This window comes from Uranotaenia lowii, chromosome 3 (assembly GCF_029784155.1).
Source record: "Uranotaenia lowii strain MFRU-FL chromosome 3, ASM2978415v1, whole genome shotgun sequence".
In the NCBI taxonomy this organism is placed as follows: Eukaryota; Metazoa; Arthropoda; class Insecta; order Diptera; family Culicidae; genus Uranotaenia; species Uranotaenia lowii.
This window is the reverse complement of record NC_073693.1, coordinates 86,205,930-86,224,320: the sequence shown is the minus strand read 5'-3', so window position 1 is coordinate 86,224,320 and position 18,391 is coordinate 86,205,930. Positions and strand designations below refer to the sequence as shown.

At 37.2% G+C, this 18,391-nt stretch overlaps 1 protein-coding gene across 2 annotated transcripts in view; it reads right to left on the bottom strand.

Moving 5' to 3' along the window:
• Positions 1–4,422: 4,422 nt before the first annotated feature.
• LOC129756412 (protein bric-a-brac 1) overlaps positions 4,423–18,391 on the bottom strand; it is a 469,121-nt gene continuing 455,152 nt past the window's right edge. For both annotated transcript variants that reach the window (XM_055753285.1, XM_055753284.1), the window contains 2 exons: positions 15,489–15,898; positions 4,423–9,595 (listed from right to left, as the gene is read on the bottom strand). In XM_055753285.1, coding sequence (XP_055609260.1) covers positions 8,567–9,595; positions 15,489–15,898 — 1,439 coding nt within the window. In that variant the 3' untranslated portion in view covers positions 4,423–8,566. The remainder of the gene's footprint in view (positions 9,596–15,488; positions 15,899–18,391) is intronic.

Below are 18,391 nucleotides of genomic sequence, written 5' to 3'. Positions count from 1 at the left end.
AATTTGAATCGGAATTTTGAATCCGTATTCTGGATCTGAAATGGGATCAATTTGGAATCCGATTTTGTGAATCAGATCTTATTTCTAAATCTCAATTCTGAACCCAGATTCTTGTAAACTTATTTTCGGCATATCGGTGAAAATGTATATTCTTGGAAAAAGAATATCAGAATTGAAAATTGATAAAGATGGATAGAAAAGTAAGAAGAAAATTTACAGATGTTAAAAAGAGCATTTTTGTGAGGAAAACTTATTAACGTACACCGTTCTGAAATCTAACTTCTGAATTCTGGATTAGAGTGTTTACATTCAGTAAATCATGCCAAATCTGGAATTAGATTTTTTCAATATTGTATATAAATTTGGCATCCTGAACTTTTAACTTGCAATTCGTTATTCTGAAATCTGAATTCTGGATCTTAATGCTGAATGCGAATTTTGAAGTTATAGTTTTAATCAATTCTGAATCTTAATCTAAAATTTCCTGAAAATTGTATGCTTTAATGTATGTAAAAGTCTGAATCCAAATGATTAATTATGAATCCTGAATTTTAAGCTTACAAAATTGCAATTCAAGAACTATGATATTCTGAAATCCGGATCTAGAAGAACACTTAATTCTGATTTTAAAACGTTTATTTAGAAGTTTTGATTTAAAATTTTGAAATCTAAATACTGAGTTTCAAACTAACTCTGAACCCTGAACATGCAGTTTTAAGCTATGAATTCTAGGAATCCGAAAAATCTTAATAACAATCTGACTTTGTATCGAAATTCTCAATATCAACTCTGGATCTGGACCAGGATGTAAATTTGGAAACAGAATTTGAAATTTTTCGAAACGTTAAAAAATGCATTTTAAAATTTTTTGCCGAAAGCTGAAAACCAGTCACTGTAGGGGCATAATGAGGACCTCCCTGGGACAGTATAAGCACCATTAATCGAGGCACGATGAGCGTCATCTGCCGGGAAATCTCGCAGCGAATTCGACAGCTTGACTTGTTTCATCTAACGATTCGGCCTATTGGAAAGGTGTTGGAGAGGTAATCAGTAGACTCGAGTTCGACTCCTGGTCAAGGTGATTTTTTTTTTCATTTTATTTCATTCATGATCCATGCATTTTGCACTAAACGGTGAGTCGCAATAACAAAATAATCTAGGTCTTTTTGTAGAATTCAAAGAATTAACACATGCTCATACATTATTATTATTATTATTCTGGTGTTTTGTTTGACGGATGATGCTACTAGCCGTATAATGTAACAATCAAAAAAATCAATCATGAATGGTATGTGAAAAAAATCCCCTCGAACAGGAATCGAACTCTAGTCTACTGATTACCTCTCCGACACCTTACCAATAGGCCAAATCGACAGATAAAACAAGTCAAGCTGTAGCTCTATTATTCAGTTGACTTCATCGAGTCGAACTCGCTGCTAGAATATACGGCAGAAAACGCTCATCTTGCCTTGACTAATAGTGCTCAGTTCGCCCCAGGTCAACAAATTTAAGTAAAAACGCGTTTTAAAATGGATTAAAGTGGATACATTTCAGATCAAGATGATTTAAAGGTCATAAAAGCTTATTTGGTGGTGCTTAACACTATTTGTACCGGAGGGGGTCAAATGACATTTTTTGAACTTCAAATGACTGTAACTCCTTTAAAAATTGTTTTTTCGTAAATTTTTCTTCATGACTATTTTTATTTTCAAAATGCACGTATTTTTTCATAAAAATATATAAGTTTTCGAAATACATATGTGGTATACCTATTTATACCGACGAGGGTCAAATGACCCCTAACACCTTTTCCGCTAAAACTCTCTTGTTTCTTAACCGATTTTTACAAAATTTATACTTTTGAAAAGCTTGTAACGTGACTCAAATATAGTTCTCAGACAATATTGAGCTACAAACATCGATTTTAAAGTTATTCGAAGTCTGAGAAAAAAGTCCGAAAAAACATGCTTTGGAGAAAAGACTGTAAGTCTGTTAATAAGTGCTCGAAGAAAAATTCACTTAGTGCCTGAAAAAGCTGAAGTTAAAAGCTTTATGTTGCATATGTAGGAAAAAAAATTTGAAATTTTTTATGATGATGGCCACAAAAAATGTAAAAAAATGGTATAAAAACTGTACTTTTTAATAAATCAACCGCCAAAGCCGTTCCAGTAACAATACATTTTTTTTGAAAAGTGAATTGGGGTGGGCGCAGTGGGTGGCAATATCTCAAAGTCAATTCGCACACGAAGACGGGTGAAAGGAAACAAAAAAAACAAACAAGCATTAGCAAATATTCTGGTTTTACTTTCAGAAAAATATTTATCATAATTTTCTAAAGCATTGCACCGCCAACATAATTACATCACTAGAACCGGTATGAAATGGCCTTTCTTGTGCATATATTTTTATTGCCCAAATCTTTTGTAAATATACTCAAAATCCAGTGCAAAGCAAAATTAGGTGAAAGAATAGTCTCAGAAAATGCTGATTGATATAACTTCCTAAAAATAGCTTCCTTTAAATAACCGTCAAGAATTCTGTATTTCGTATTTTATAAATCTAAAGATAACAAAATGTCACAAATTACGTCAACTTTCCAATTCACTTTTCAAAAAAATTCTACTGTGACTAGGACAGTTTTGGCGGTTGATTCTTTAAAAAGAACGTTTTTACACCACTTTTCTACACTTTTGGTGGCCATGATCATAAAAAATTTTTAAAAAATATTTCCATATGCGCAACATACAGCTTAAATCTAAATTCACAAAGTTAAATTCAGCTTTTTAGGCACTAAGTGAATTTTTCTTCGAGCACTTATTAACAGACTTACAGTCTTTTCCCCGAAGCATGTTTTTTCGGACTTTTTTTCTCAGACTTCGAACAACTTAAAATCGATGTTTGTAGCTCAATATTGTCTGAGAACTATATTTGAATCACGTTACAAGCTATCCAAAAACATAAATTTTGTAAAACTCGGTTAAGAAACAAGAGAGTTTTAGCGGAAAAGGTGTTAGGGGTCATTTGACCCTCGGCGGTATAAATAGGTATATACAGAGTGCCGGTATGTTTAGTGTTAAAAATTATAATGTTTTCGTCACTTGAGAACCTAGCTGGTTATTTTTTAATATTTCTGTAAAGATGAAAAGGATATTTCTTTTTTGATGAAAAATTAATACTATAGGTCGGGGAAAGGTTTCCTAAATGGGCCTATCGGGTTAAATGACCCTACGGCTGTTTGATGAAATGGCTGACTAGACAGCTTATCTGACCAATGCATTTTGAGGGTGGTACGCTTAGAACATAAGACAAGAAAGAATTTTATGAATTTACAAACTCAAAAAAAATTAAAAAAATCGTACAAGGTTTTGATACATTTTGATGTAATATTTCGACTTTTAAAAATTATACGTAAAGAAACTTAAACCAAAAACTAGTTTGGTTTTTGTTTCTTACTCAAATGAACTTAAGAAATAAAACATATTTCAGCTTTTGTGGAGGTAATAATGATTATATAGTGGAATAATAGAGTGTTTTTGTATGCCCCCATCATGTTTGTAAAATGCCTCCATCCTAAAATAACAGGTTAAATAGAATAAATAAATGATTTTTAACATTGAACCTTCAAATCTAAGCTCTGAACAACATCTTAAGAGAGAATTAAAGATCTAAAAACAGATTTGATAAAGTTTTTCTCATGGATGAACTGCCTCCATAGTATGGCAACCCTAACTTTTGTTTTATTCCATAAAATTATAATACACATAGATTTTTATAAAACTTCAGCTTTGTCGTACGGAAATTATTACTTTCTAGCAGTTTCAATGAAATTATACTGAAATATTGCCTAAAAAGCAGAGATTTTGTTCAAAACATAAATAGGCGCATTTTGCCCACACGGTTTGAGGTTCGGCATTTTAGACAACACTTATAATAAAATCGTTTTCTTGGAAACAGAAGAAAATTTTAACATAAAAATTACTCCCATGTATAGAAAACAGATGCCTGCACACTTGTATATAGTTTTTGTACACATATTCGATGTGATATTTGATTAAATCAGTGTTCTGCTTAATAGGCGCATATAGCCCGCTCCTCCCCTAGTACGAAACAAATCATCATGAAAATTTGTTTAAGAAAATACGTAGGTACTTTTGTAGAAAAAAGGACTGCTTCTTATGCCCTGGGTGCTCGTTATTCCCTTATCTCCCCTACACATCTGTAAGATCACTGGCTTGAGCAGTTGACAACAGTCTTTAGACTTATCCAACTACCAAGAAAACCGTATCTGAAAACTACTGATTTGAACGCACAAAATACGAAAGAACGAGAACAAGAAGAAGATTATTCAATTCCAGAATAATGTTATTGATAAGAATTTTGCCCTCATGCTGTGATATTTCCAGGTTAAAAAAAATCGCTCAATTTGCATTGTTTTAAACTATATTTGTTTTTCATATCGAATAAATTGGTACACTGTGACAAATAGCCAACTAATGATTATTGATAAATTGTTATTTTCTGTTTTTTTTGTTTATCTTTTGATTACCACGGTACTTATTTCCTTTTTAAACATTGTTAAACTGCTGTGTTGCACCCTCAGGGGCTATCGACCTTTCTATGATGATGTTTGTCTCAACTGTTGTTACTGTTACTGTTGTTATCAAACAAACGAAATAGTGTCTTGTTTGACTCCAATGAACTGTTAATCGGCCATTTTGTTAGGACCAATACGGATACTATTGTTGTGGAAGAAAGATCGACAGCTCATGAGTTAGTACCTAGTTAGTCGGTGAAACTTCTTCGGTTTAAGAATGATTCAACCGTTTCTGGTTGTTGATTAAGCGCTACCACGTGGATAGATTCGAAACATGCGCTGTCTGTGAGTGTTTCTGTTTAATCTTCTGTATGGTAAGCTAAACGAACACAAATAGCTCCTTCAATGGGTTTTATTTCTGGTTTAATGATGGCTTTATAAATAAAGTTTGATTATTCGTTTGTTTGTTGGTTTTTTTTCTGTTATTTGGGACCGTTAGCGCATTTTTCTATTTTCAAGTGTTTTCTATTGATTTGATCTATGTTTCTGTTTACTTAGAGTACTGATTACGTTAGTGGATGAATAAATTACAGTTTGTTAGATGCTAAGCAAAATTTACAAATTTTCTTTAGATAACAAAAAAAACTATTGCATATCTTCGATCTGGTATTTGATTTTTACAGTAGAGGGGGTAAAATAATAACGTTTTTATAACAGTTTTGCACATTAATGTAATAAGGGGAAAATATTGTCTGACCCATTGTGGTCAGTTGTAGATGTTGGTTTTCTATGATTACTTTGATTTGTCAAATTTGCGGTCGGTTTCTGATAACTGCGCGTATGCTTTGGAATGCTTTTTGTTTTGCTACTCGGAGCCGAACGGATGGAAAGAAAAACAAAATGGCGGCATTAATGTACCCGAGGTTTATTTTTCGAGAAATGTTCGGACTATATGTATTAAGTTTACAAGCTTTGTTTCTGCTTCAATGTAGTGAAACTTTTCTCCTTTACACATACACATAAGAGACTGTAGCTAGTTAATTTACTGTAAGGTTCGGATTTTCCTTACACTCGCTTTTCTGTGATGATAAATTTGACTGGTATATAATGATTTTTAACTATTTCGCTTCCATTAACAGAAATTTATTGCAACGCAATTTGAATGTTCTAATTTTCTGGGGTGACATTCTTATTTTGGGGGTGATGTGGGGGTGCTCATGCTCTAATAAAAATGTAGATTGAGATCAACAATCCGAAGGACTTTGATGTAGCCAGATTTTCCATCATTACTCTACCAGTTTAGAGCATAGCGAGTCAAGTTGAATAATCATGCTTTTCAATTCGGTGAAATGAATCTGTCTCGAATTACGCTTACTCGTATCATAGTATATCTTACATTAGTTTAAGATTTTTTTTTTCTTATGTTATATTACTAAAATCATCATCCGCATCCAATCTAATCAAATAATGATTTCAAACAATGACGTAGTAGCTTAAGATCACGGTTCGCTCGAAGTTTATAGCTTGGTTTCTAGAATTTTGTAATGTAATTCTGTAATTCAATTGATTCGTATCTGTTTGTTTTGGTTTTTGGTTTCGTACTTTATAATACATCAATACATAACGTTGTTGGGTGTTCGCTATTTCTCGGCGTGGTTTTGTATCTATTACGGTGTTTTTGACTTTTGAGAAATAAGTTGGAACAGTGGAAAGCTTACTCCAATTTATTTTTTCACCGGTTTGCTGCTATGTTTTGTTTATCTATTTCTTTTGTTTTGTTTACAGATTTGAGTGCATATTGTTGGGTGATTGTTTTTTGAAGCTTTTTCTGCATTCCGTTTTAGGGGGTTGGATATATACTCTCTTTCCTGTCATTTGATTACACGGTGCGCACACATAGATTAGAAAAATCTGAACAAGATGACACAACCTCTCATGTAACAAAAAATAACTTATTGAAAATAATTAAACAAAAAACGAGCTAAAAAGCCAAGATGAAGTTTGGTTGTCTTTTTCGCCAGCGGAGGCGGCATGGTCAGGCCTCACTCTACGTGGCTTTTCTGCCGTCAATAATGAAAACAAAAGTACCAACTTTATCCGAAACAGTTAAATTTTGTTCACATTCTCACATTTGTTTGTTAAAATTTGGATCCGTTCAAAGATATAAAACAGTTTATGTTTGTCTTGTTTGTTTGTATTCTGTCACGAATGTTGCTCTTTGCTCTTTGTTTTTTCTTTTAAAAGTAATTTATATATTAAACTTTTTTTCTCATAAAAAGGGGTGGAAGGCACTTTTTTGTTTAAAATTTTGTTCTCTTTTTCTTTCCTTTAATTAATTTAAATATATTTCTTTTACTCTCTTTGTAATTTTCACTTTGTTAAATTTTGCTTCTTTTTGAACACATTGGCCGAAACGTTTTATTTTGCGCTACTCTAAAAGGTATTTGTTTTTTCTTCTTTTGTTTAATTTGTTTTATATTTTGCCTAAAGATATTCATTCTTTTCCGTTTGAATAATTGTATTTTGTGTAAGATTGCCGAAAAGGTAGGTAACCATCCGAAATGTAAACTTGCCCTTTCCACCTCGATTGTCGAAATTAAAATTCGAAACTTTATTTTCAAACCCTTAAATGGTCGTTGATGTTCGTTACTTGTCGTTTCATATCATATTTGTTTTACTTTTTCGCGAATTTGTTGGCTTCGCTAGTTTTGGGATACATAAACTGGTTATCTTTAAAACCGAAAAAATATAAGGAACAATTAAAGGATATTCAGTTATTTTTTGTATACGAAAAACTTCCAACATTTTTTCTAACTCAAAAAGTTGCATAATGATTGCTCTGCTGAGCCGAAAATACAACTCTAAAGCCAAACGGTTGTATTTTCGTGTAAAAATTTTGTTTTTATTTGCCTAAACATTGTTTGTTGTTTTCACTATATAATATTCACTTTAATGGAGGTTGTGTTTCCACATGACAAGAAGGCAATTTTATTTTAAATATATTTTTAACTTCTATTAGTAGGTTTCTGTGTCGTTCTTCTGCTTTGCGCTGCCCGTTTCGCAGAAGAGCTTCTCTTTGTACATTTTAAGTTTTTCTCGCGTTTTTATGTGAGAGAGAAAGAGATGACATGATTATGTAGATTTTCAATCATCGATTTCTTGATTAAATTTTAAAAATTATTCCCTTATGCACGATTTTTTTTTATGTTTACCAAAAACTGCTAAGGAAAACACATCCTGGTTGTTGAAGGTGCCCTTCACGATGGCAGTCTTTTGAATGGCGACCGTCTTAAAATCTGTAAAAGATTTACCCGAAGATTGGTTAATAATTGTGCTTTAAATAAATCAACAAATATCGAAATACTTGATTATAAACTTTATAGTTCACTTATATAGGTGGAAAATCAAAAATAAAAAAAAAAATGTGTTCAGCTTTGAGAGTTCTCAGATACAGCTAATTTAAACTATTATTTATAATTTGATATTGTTTCATTTTCATCATTATCCAAAAGGCCTGTAATAAGACTACCATCGCAGAGATTGTCACCAATGAATCGCTTTTCCTTTCCACAAGTCTATACACTATCCTTCTGCATTGGAATGTGCTTCCTTAAATCTTTTATTGCACGTTAATTTAAGATGAAGATAGTTGTGCTCCACGAGGTGGGAGCGATGCGTATGAAACACAAACTGATTTACTTACAGAAACAATAAATAAAATAAATTTTCTGCATGAATTAACCGCTAAATGTAGGTTTTGTATATTTAATAATTGCCTGCCTCTTAGGATCAACCAAAGTTGTACCCGGTTCTAATTAATATATGTATCACATATTGCAAAAATAACATGTGTGAAATCAGCCGTGAAAGCATAAAAAACGTTTAATAAAAAGTAGGTAAGTATACATTTAACTAAATCCCGAAAAGAAACCGCGGTCTGCCAGTCGCTGACAGTTAAATATGAAACTTAACTAAAAACTATTTAACACATTGCGTTCATCTTCCCGAGCGTTCTCCTTATTTAGTATAGGTTTAATCTCCCCGGCACTCGGTCATCGGTTCCAGTTTGATGGTTGTGGCTGAAGACCGCACCGGGTCGTTACTCGCGGAAGATGTGGCCGCTAGGGCACTGATGCCGCGATTGGCCATCAGGCTTGCAATGTCCTGATCCGGAAAGAGATGCTCCGGACGTGGTGGGGACGACGTTGAAGAGTATCCGGCGCGCGAAGAAGACTTGCTGCTACCGTAGGGTGCCACTCCTAGATCGGAAACGGAACCACCGACAGCCAGATTGACGGCCGGTTCCAGGGCCATTGCCATTGGTGAGGTTAGCGGGCTTTCCTCATTCGGTGGGGTAGACATACGAAGATCGTGGGCGACCATTGGTGATCCGAGACGGGTTATGTTCATGGCAACATTATTTAGGTGACCTAGGGAGTTGTGCTGATGATGATGGTTCACGGTTGAGCTACTGCTGGACGAATGAGTACTGCTGCGTGATGATTCAGCAGACCGAGCGTTGATGCTGCTGGCGCCGGTATTGGAATTACTTCCCGAGGAGGACACCGGATTTAGACCGGGTGGTCCGTGATGATCTTTGCTGGCCGACATACCGGAACCTGCCGGAGAACCGAGCCGGGGCATTTGGATTCCACCGGTGCCACCATTGTTGCTGTGGCATTGGCTTGAAACGGCCGGTGATCCAAGTCGGGGCATTTGAATACCCCCGGCACCTCCGGCGTTGTTGCTGTGACATTGACCGGAGACGGCAGGGGAACCAAGTTTAGGAACCGGAATCGTTTCGCTACTCGATCCAGCAGCGCTGCCCGAGGGATGAATGCTTAGATTTCCGTGATGGGACGGCATGTTGAATCCGGCGAGGTTTGCAGTGGCATCGGGATGGTGCTGAGCGGCGGCAACCATGTTACACATCTGCTGTCTCACGGCAGCCACCGTGGCCGCGGTTAATGCATCCGAGCTCATCCCCTCCGTTGCCGTTGTTGGCAGTTGACCGTTGGCATTTTGTGCGAAGTTCATTGTGTTGTCCTGGTATGTGTAGGGCTGTGAATAAACAAAATGTAGTTAGCAGGGGTTCGTTTCTAGTTGCATTCAATAATGGTGTCAAGCGTTTCAACAGAAAAGTTCGGGGAAGAAGGACGTATACACAATTTTTAAAATATGGTCCAGTCAAGTCAAGAAATCTTGTCAGATTTGTAAATTTAGCATTCGCCCGAGGCAATTATTCATGAAGGGAGCACATTTTATTACATGTACTTTTTACGAATTATATGTAGATAAGCTATTATGATTTCACGGTTTTACCCGGATTATTGAAACACAATTTCAAAGGTCCGGTCCGGTCCAGTCCACAGTGCGTTGATCCCATAGGCCTCTTTGAAACTGATCGGAAGCTACAACAGAAAATAAGTGCATTTTAGTAGATTAGGAGCTTACGTTTCAAGTGGCCTCATCACTTACAAAGGTGATTTCCATGCCACCTTACCTTACCCCTAAACACTCTGCGTGAGATTTGTGGAGGGGTGGCATACAGTTGGCCTCCACAATAAAAATCACATGTGCTGCACCTCCCTTTCTCTTCGGTGTTCGGTGTGAAGAAGTTTTTCCAATACCTCTACGGTAGAAACTTCACTCTGCTGACGGACAATCAAGCTGTTTCGAAGATCTTCAACGAGAACAAAGGTCTTCCCGTAATGTCCGCGCTTAGAATGCAAAACTATGCCACCTTTCTACAATCGTTCAAGTACGAGCTACGATTCCGCAAGTCAGTGGACCATGCCAATGCGGACGCGCTGTCCAGAATGCCAGTAAAACGGTCGGATCCTGAAAGCGAGATCGAGGAGTCCGATTTCGTTGAGCTGAACCAGATCGAAAGTCTTCCACTGACCACTTCGGAACTCTCCCAGGCAACTGCTGAGGATAAGTCGGTGAGTACACTTATCCAAGGGTTAAAATACGGGAAAATTATTGATGCCAAAGACAGATTCGGGGTTGACCAAACAGAATTCTCGCTGCAAAAAGGTTGCTTGCTCCGAGGCATTCGAGTGTACATACCGGATGTTCTCCGACAGCTAGTGTTAGAAGAACTCCACTCTACACACTTCGGAGTTACTAGAACGAAATCGCTGGCAAGAGGTTATTGTTGGTGGAGTGGTATGGACCACCAAATTGAAGAATTGACCTCAAATTGCGCTGAATGTCAATCTGTCAGACCAGATCCCTGGAAGACCAAACCGCACTGCTTGGAGCCGGCCACCGAACCTTTCCAACAGGTTCATGCGGACTTTGCCGGTCCATTCATGGATACTTACTTTTTCATACTGGTGGACTCCTACACCAAGTGGTCCGAAATAAGAGTTTGTCGATCCATTACTGCCGAGAGTACCGAAAACATGTGCCGTGAGATTTTTAGTACTTTCGGAATCCCTTCGGTCTTCGTTAGCGACCATGGTGTACAATTTACGGCCGAATCCTTCCAGCTGTTTTTGAAACGAAATAGCATCCTGCACAAGATGGGAGCCCCGTACCATCCAGCTACCAACGGGCAAGCAGAACGCTATGTACAGACCTTCGAGCAAAAACTGAAGGCCCTCAAGTGTCCGAGATCGAAGATCAACTTGGAACTTGCGAATATCCTGCTAAAGTACCGAAAAATGTTACATCCCTCTACATGGCCATTCTCCGTTGATGATCATGTTCGGTCGTCAAATCCGTTCTCGTCTCGATGTGATGCTACCGAAAGCTTCCGAAGAAGATCGCCCGAATTTGGTCGTGCGACAGTTTGCAGATGGCGACCGAGTCCGTGTACGAGATTTCCTGTCGAACAATAAGTGGCAGTTCGGAAGAGTTGTTTCTAAGTTGGGAAAATTACGATACACTGTCCGACTCGACGATGGAAGAATATGGGAGAGACATGTTGATCACATCTGCGGCGTAGGTGAACATCTGCCGTTGAACACCAACCAACCGATTACAAGCTATCAACGAGCATTACCAAATCCCGTGACAACTATTCCATCAAATACTGCTCCTGATGTCGGCCCCCCTGTCGACAATCGTCCGAAGATTCCTGATTCAGCGGATATTGGAAGTCTACCAGAACCAGCGACCGAGGTCGTTGTTGACGACACTTCCAAGACGTGCAGCCCAGCCGGTCGAACACCGGTGGTTCGACATGATAGAATCCCGTTACAACGATCCGGAAGAACAATCAAACCTCCCCAAAAGTTAAATTTATAAATTTTTGCATTGTATAACTTCTTTTTACGAGAGGGAGAGTTGATATACCTTACCTTAAATGTATCTTGCTACATCATACTTGATGCTACCTCGGTACAAGATTGCATCTTGCTTACCGCCAATTTAGTTGTTGTGAAAAGCTATCGGAATAAAAACGTGTTTAAGAGTAGTCCGATTCTTTTACTTCGATCCGCGAAATCTCCACCGATTCTGTCCATTTACCCACGGTCACAACAAAATTATATTAAAAAATTTGAAAATCAAATGTTATAAAACAGTAACGAAGTTTATAAATAAAAATTAAGAATATATTCCCGATTTTTATCAAATTTTTAAACTTTTCAGAAAGCAAGGAAGCTTCAAATGTGGATAGAGAAATAGGGAAATATAATCTTGATTTTAAATCATTGTTAAGCGATTCGGAATTTTTTACTTCGAATGATCCGAAAGGAAATTACTTGCAATTTCATCGTCGGGAAAATTATATTCCACCAAATATGAACTTCTAATGGTACTGTTCAAGTCGTCATGTGATTTTTTTTTGCTTTGGTTTACTTCGGTTGACTTCTTATAGCAAAAAAAAAAATCACATTTTCCAAGGTGCTGAAAAAAATCAGTAGCTAAGTAGGTACTGATTTCTAATAACTTTTCGTTTCATAAAGTAACAAATTTGCAATATTTGACACATTAACCCATTTCTAACTGTGATGCTCGCTTCTACACAAACTCTCAAAAGATTTACAAAGATATATTTCCCAGCTGAAAAGTGAACGGTTTAGTTGGTCTGAAAAAAAAAATGAAACTTTTGAAAACAAGGAGAAGAAGAACGGAGCAGACGATTTTGCGTCAAGTATTGACCCTCAAATTAGCTCAAAGATACTTTAGGAAAAAATGAAGAAAATTTCAGGTAACAACAAAAAACGAAGACCAAGTGCAGGAAGATATCGACATGGCCGAAAGGTTCGTGAACCTGCGTTTTGCAAAAACTTTCCTCCAACCTATGGACGAACTTGCCAATATTACAAGCTAAAGAAAAGCTAATCTGCACCGTCTAAACACCTAATAATCTACGGTATGATGAAACATCTAATCCTTAGATCAGAGATATCGTAACAGATTACCTGAATAAAATGTTTGTTTCCGGATCACTATCTGATCAAGTTAAGGAAATAAATGTTATTGGCATACCGAAACATGGCTAAGATGAATGCAATATTGAAGGCAAATGGTCAATCTCACTTGGCCCGACCCTAACTAAACTTTTAAATAGTGCGGTCTGGGAGAAGATTCAAGCCCACTTAGATATAGTTACCGTTTTTGTTTGTGGGACAATTCGTTCCGTTTCAGAAAAACGGTATCAACATCCACATGTATAGGGTAATAGGGTGTCCCATTATGTCTAAGCACGGTTTAAAATGTACAGTTTAGACACAATTAAGGAGCAAATCAATTTTTTTTCATTTTTATGTTACCTATAGTTTTATTTTACAGTAAATCAATAAAAAAAATAGATTCCAGTCAATCGTAGGCCAGTGATCGAATTTTTTTATTATTAGCCCATGAAGCTCATTAGCTTCAGGACAGATTAATTTGCGATGATTTTACCAATTTTTTCAATCTTTTGCAAAGTTTTCCATAGAATCTGCTAGCTTCACATACGATTTAGTATGACCCAAAATTTTTAATCGGCCTAGTGTAAGAAAAATTTGGTGGATTCATCTCCTTCGGTACAATCTGGACCTTGTTGGATTTGTATCAAACCATCGTGTCTTTTGAGTAGTAAACTGATGTAAAATTCAGTCAAAACAGAACCTGGTGATCATTGCTGGCCCTATTCCCCTTTCATTTGAAAAAGTTATACGCTGCAGGCTTAAACTGATCCTAGGCCTAGTACAAGGTTTCATGCCAAATTTGGGCCAGATCAGATCACGGGAAGGGGTCGCTCAACGAGCATAAAGTTTGTATGGAATTCAAAGACATTTTGTTCGGGAGGAACATGAAAATCCAGTATTTCATGAATAACTTTCATCCCCTTCGGACGATTTCTTTTGAAAACAGTCTTTCTTGAAGCCTAAATTCTGAATAATATTTCATCCGAAGACTGCATTTCGATTCGAGTAGAGATAAAAAAGTTATTAGGCCTCCAGAAATAGCATTTTTTTCAAGGATGATATTCATCACTTTTAATGATAGACACTACTTCGAACATTTTGACGCAGCATTAACAGTGATTAATATCACCTTGAAAAAATTTACCCCATTTTTGAAGTCTAATAACTTTTTATCATAAGTCGATTTGAAATGCAGTCTTCGGATGAAATATTATTCATAGTTTAGGCTTTAAGAAAAATTGTTTTCAAAAGAAATCGGTCGAAGGGGACCAAAGTGATCCGATCTGGCCCAAATTTGGCATGAGACCTTGTACTAGGCCTAGGATCAGTTTTAGCCTGCAGCGCATAACATTTCACAAGCTTGAAATTTCCCATACAAATTTAGGGCAGTCTAGTGATCATGCTTGTAGATCATAGGGAGCAAGTGATGATTCAGGCATTCTTGGACGTAAACAGTTGTATTCATTGTGTTCACAATCATGAACGGCTCGGAAAGCATGCCACACTCACATATAGCTTGCCAAATCATTGACTTTTGATTGAATTATTCGTTAAAAATGGATGCCCCCGTTTCGTCAATACTTTGACCATCCCGTTCAGTGTAATACTGGTGAAACTTGCAATGGGCTTCGTCGTCGGTGATAACGCACACCGATTTTCCTAACAGCAGTTGATCATACATTTTAAGAGCTCTTGGTTTGATGGAAGCAGCTGGTTTTTTACTCGGTTTCGGCTTCTTCTGCTTCTTAATTGCCTTTAGACCCAATCTTACTTTGACATGATGGACGGTACGGAGAAGGAATCCACGGTTTAGGTCACATCCTGAACTGAGGCAGTTTGCTTAATGGCGTAAGCACGCATGACTTTCCGGTCCAAAGTTTTGTCCACCGGATCCGGTTTTTGCCCAAATTCGTTTTGTCCACGTAGGTGATTTCCTGTCTATACTTTTGAATCGAAAACAGACCGCTTCAATGCTTACTTCTTCTATTTTCGCCAATTGACTCAGTGAAATGTGAGGATAGTATTCCATTGGTGCACGCACGATATTTTTGCGCTTTTCCGTTGAAATACTTCTGCTTTTCATGAAAATGATGAAAAGTATATACACAAAGTTTAAAGATAAACTGAAACGAACAACACCCAGTAGAAATCAGTTATTTAAACTTCATCCGGAATGTATCAAAATCGTGCTCAGACATAGTGGGACACCCTATATTAATTTTCTGGTTAATACTGTGAATTGAATAAATTTTCAAATTAAAGCGACGAACACAAAAATATTGCTTTTTCGAGAAGGGAGACAAAAAGTTTACATGCGAATTAACTAAATACGAACCAGTGGAAATGGCCAGAAGCCATGAATACTTAGGAATCCATGTAGACCAGACCTTGACCGGTACCTATCAGTAAGGTTTTTATGGAATAGTTTGTCATGCGTAAATATTCTTAACAAACAATTTTTTGAATGTGTGAATCGAAATTATTTTTGTATGCACTTACGTCCGAATTATTCTGACAAAGACTAGATTAATGCCTTCATTGAAACACTTGACCTCTCTGAGGTTCCTTCAGGAAAACTTTCTTACCGAATGCCGACCGTAGATGATGTGTTCCTCCTTGATATCTTTGGTGTCCCGAAAAACGACGCTCTTGATGACGCCCTTGATGTGGTCGTCCGGCCAGATTCCGAGCAGAATGCGCTGGGGTCGACCGCGTCCCTTGGGCCTCAAATCGGTACCGCCATCGATCGAGGGACCCAGCATGTTGTGCACCCGGTTGGCGTACAGCACAAAGGTCGGATAGGGAATGTCGTACTTGCGGGCGGCCTGCGATAGCGAAAGTCCTTCCTTGAGGACGCTGAAGATGGCCTCGGCCATGGTTTCCGGTCGCCAGGATTTCAACGGACCTCGTTCGCGGAAGCGCAGATGGTGGATTAGGTTTTGGCTGTTCCAGCACTTTTGCCACATCGCCTGCAGCTGGTATTGGTAACTATCGGCTGTAATAAGAGAAAAGAAAATTTTCAATTTAGATTATGTTGAATATGTTATTCAAAGTTTTTTTTTATTCAAGTGAACAAAATTGGCTCTTTCTATAAAATAAATTCTGGTAATTAAATAATTTACTTGAAAATAGGTAGGTATAAATTAATTAACAAGTTAAAAAAACTTTCAAGTTAAAACAGCGAGCGAGACATTTGAGCATGCAGAGTCCACCAAATTATTAAATCCGTTTCCAGACCTGATGCTGGGTACTGAAACATACAACAGAAGCAAGGCGCGTGGAACCGCACTTTTTCGGCTTTTCACATTAGCCGAATTAAATCCCATTAAATAATCATATGGCCCAGCACCTCTCTTGTTGAACCGCAAACAGCGTTTCCACTTCGAACCGCGAAATTGGTCACAAATGAATGTGAAAACAAAAAAAATGTCGCCGGCCACGGAAAACCGGAAAATGCATCAACAAATTGCACCCGAAATATAGAAGCGGTTTCAATAGTCGACCAAAAGTGGACAATATAAATACCTACACCTGTAATAATTGACAAAGGTAGGTTCTGACTACTTGTACTGTCACAAAACTTTTGGTCGGCCAATATTTGTTGCTGACCGGTCAATTTGGAACCTCCCCTTACCACCGGATGAATTTGGGGACACATACCTAAATGATCCAACATTTTTCCGGGACATCGAATCCCTCCTACCACCCCCAGTTTTTGGGCGACTCGGTGCCAACTAAAGCGATTTATTTGCTGTTACCGCTGCTTTTGGTAAACCGAATACTTTTGGATAAAAAGCCTACACGTGCCCTATCAGATACATAGATATCCTGGGGATGATGGAGTAGTGGTGGGTTTGAGTGTGTATTTTTTACTCCTACACGAAAATCTTCTACTCGATTGTTATTTGTTTTCATGATAAATTATTAAGGGGGGGGGTAGGGTCTAACGGGTATAAAAAAACACCATTTTCACGATTTTTTTCTAGAGCTATTGTTCAAACAAATGTATTCAAATTTTTTGCATTATACAAAGCATTGTTAAAAGAACATTTAGTAATTTTTTCGTAGAAAAATATTGAAAAATGAGCCGGTGACGGAGCATTTTCGAGGATGCCTTTTAGAAAACAGGATTTGCGGTGGACACTGTATCTCAGCACAGAATCATCTGAAGTCAAAAAATCAGAGCAAAATATTTTTAATAGATGTTTTTCTGGACCCCAACGTTTTTATTTAACTTAAAAATATTTTTATGAAATTTTTGTGGCTGTTTGAAGTAAAAACTACGATTTTTCACGAAAAAATCCGCCATTTTTCACCTCTAAAACCTCCCCGAAGTAAAAAAATCAAAAAAAGAAAAACGTTGGGGTCTAGTATTTTATATGTAGAAAATATGTTCCAAATTTGAAAAGAATCGGATAAGTAGTTTTCAAATGACGATGTCCACGGACTTTAAAAATGTGCTTTCGAGAAAAACGCGTTTGAAGTTTTTGCTCTTGCTTTCTTGCAGTATTAGATAGGAGGAGATAAAGGAATATAACTTCTACAGTTTTGCTTCAATTGACTTGAAAATTTGACACAACATTCTTGAAATGTTATACAATAAGAAAATAAAAAAATAAAAAAATCGATTTTTTGAAAGTGTTAGACCCTACCCCCCCCCTTAAAATAAACTGGACCGCACGCGCACGACGCCAATTGTGTGAACACAATCCACAAACATACAGTAGAGTGGGGGTTTTTGCTTCGAACTATCGATGTTTGTTCAAACAGTTTCTTTTAAGGTGCAATGATGTTTCTTCACCTTCGGCGATTCTCAGCAACGCAATCAAACAAAATACAATATGGTCCGGAACATTTTGAAGAAAATGAAAAATATTAATCAAGCTCTCAGTTATTAAGGCTTGTACCACTTAGAATCGGGTCACATACAGTTTCCGATTTCTACATGAGGACATAACGTACAAAATTGGTAAAAATGTCTTTTTGTAGGGTTATAATTTACTATTTCTCAATATGTTTTTATAGGATGAAGCTATGTGCAGTTTGGCGAAATTTAAACATCCCGGGTGTAGTGACAGCTAGCTAGATCTGGCCAGAACTTCAAGGGGTCTTCATGTGACTGGATAAGCGACAAAACCCCAAAAAAACTAAGTCCTGAAGAAACTTGTACTTAAAAACTCGTCCATTTATGTTTGCTCCAGTGATGAAAACTTCTGTCTTCTTCCAACAGCTACAGATGGCTTGCGCAATCATCAACTTGCGGGCAAATTTATCTGCTGGAACAAATTTAAACCCACGCGTAATTACGATTATCAAAGGTAAAATATCGTTGATCAGCTTGAATCCCGAGCCTCGGAACTGCCGACAGACGGGACAGTCGAAGAACAGCGGTGTAGAATCAAGAATGCCCTTATCACGACCAGCCATGGTACTCTCGGTAAAGTTTGTGGAAGAAGAAGTGAATGGATGTCGGATGAAACCTGGAGGA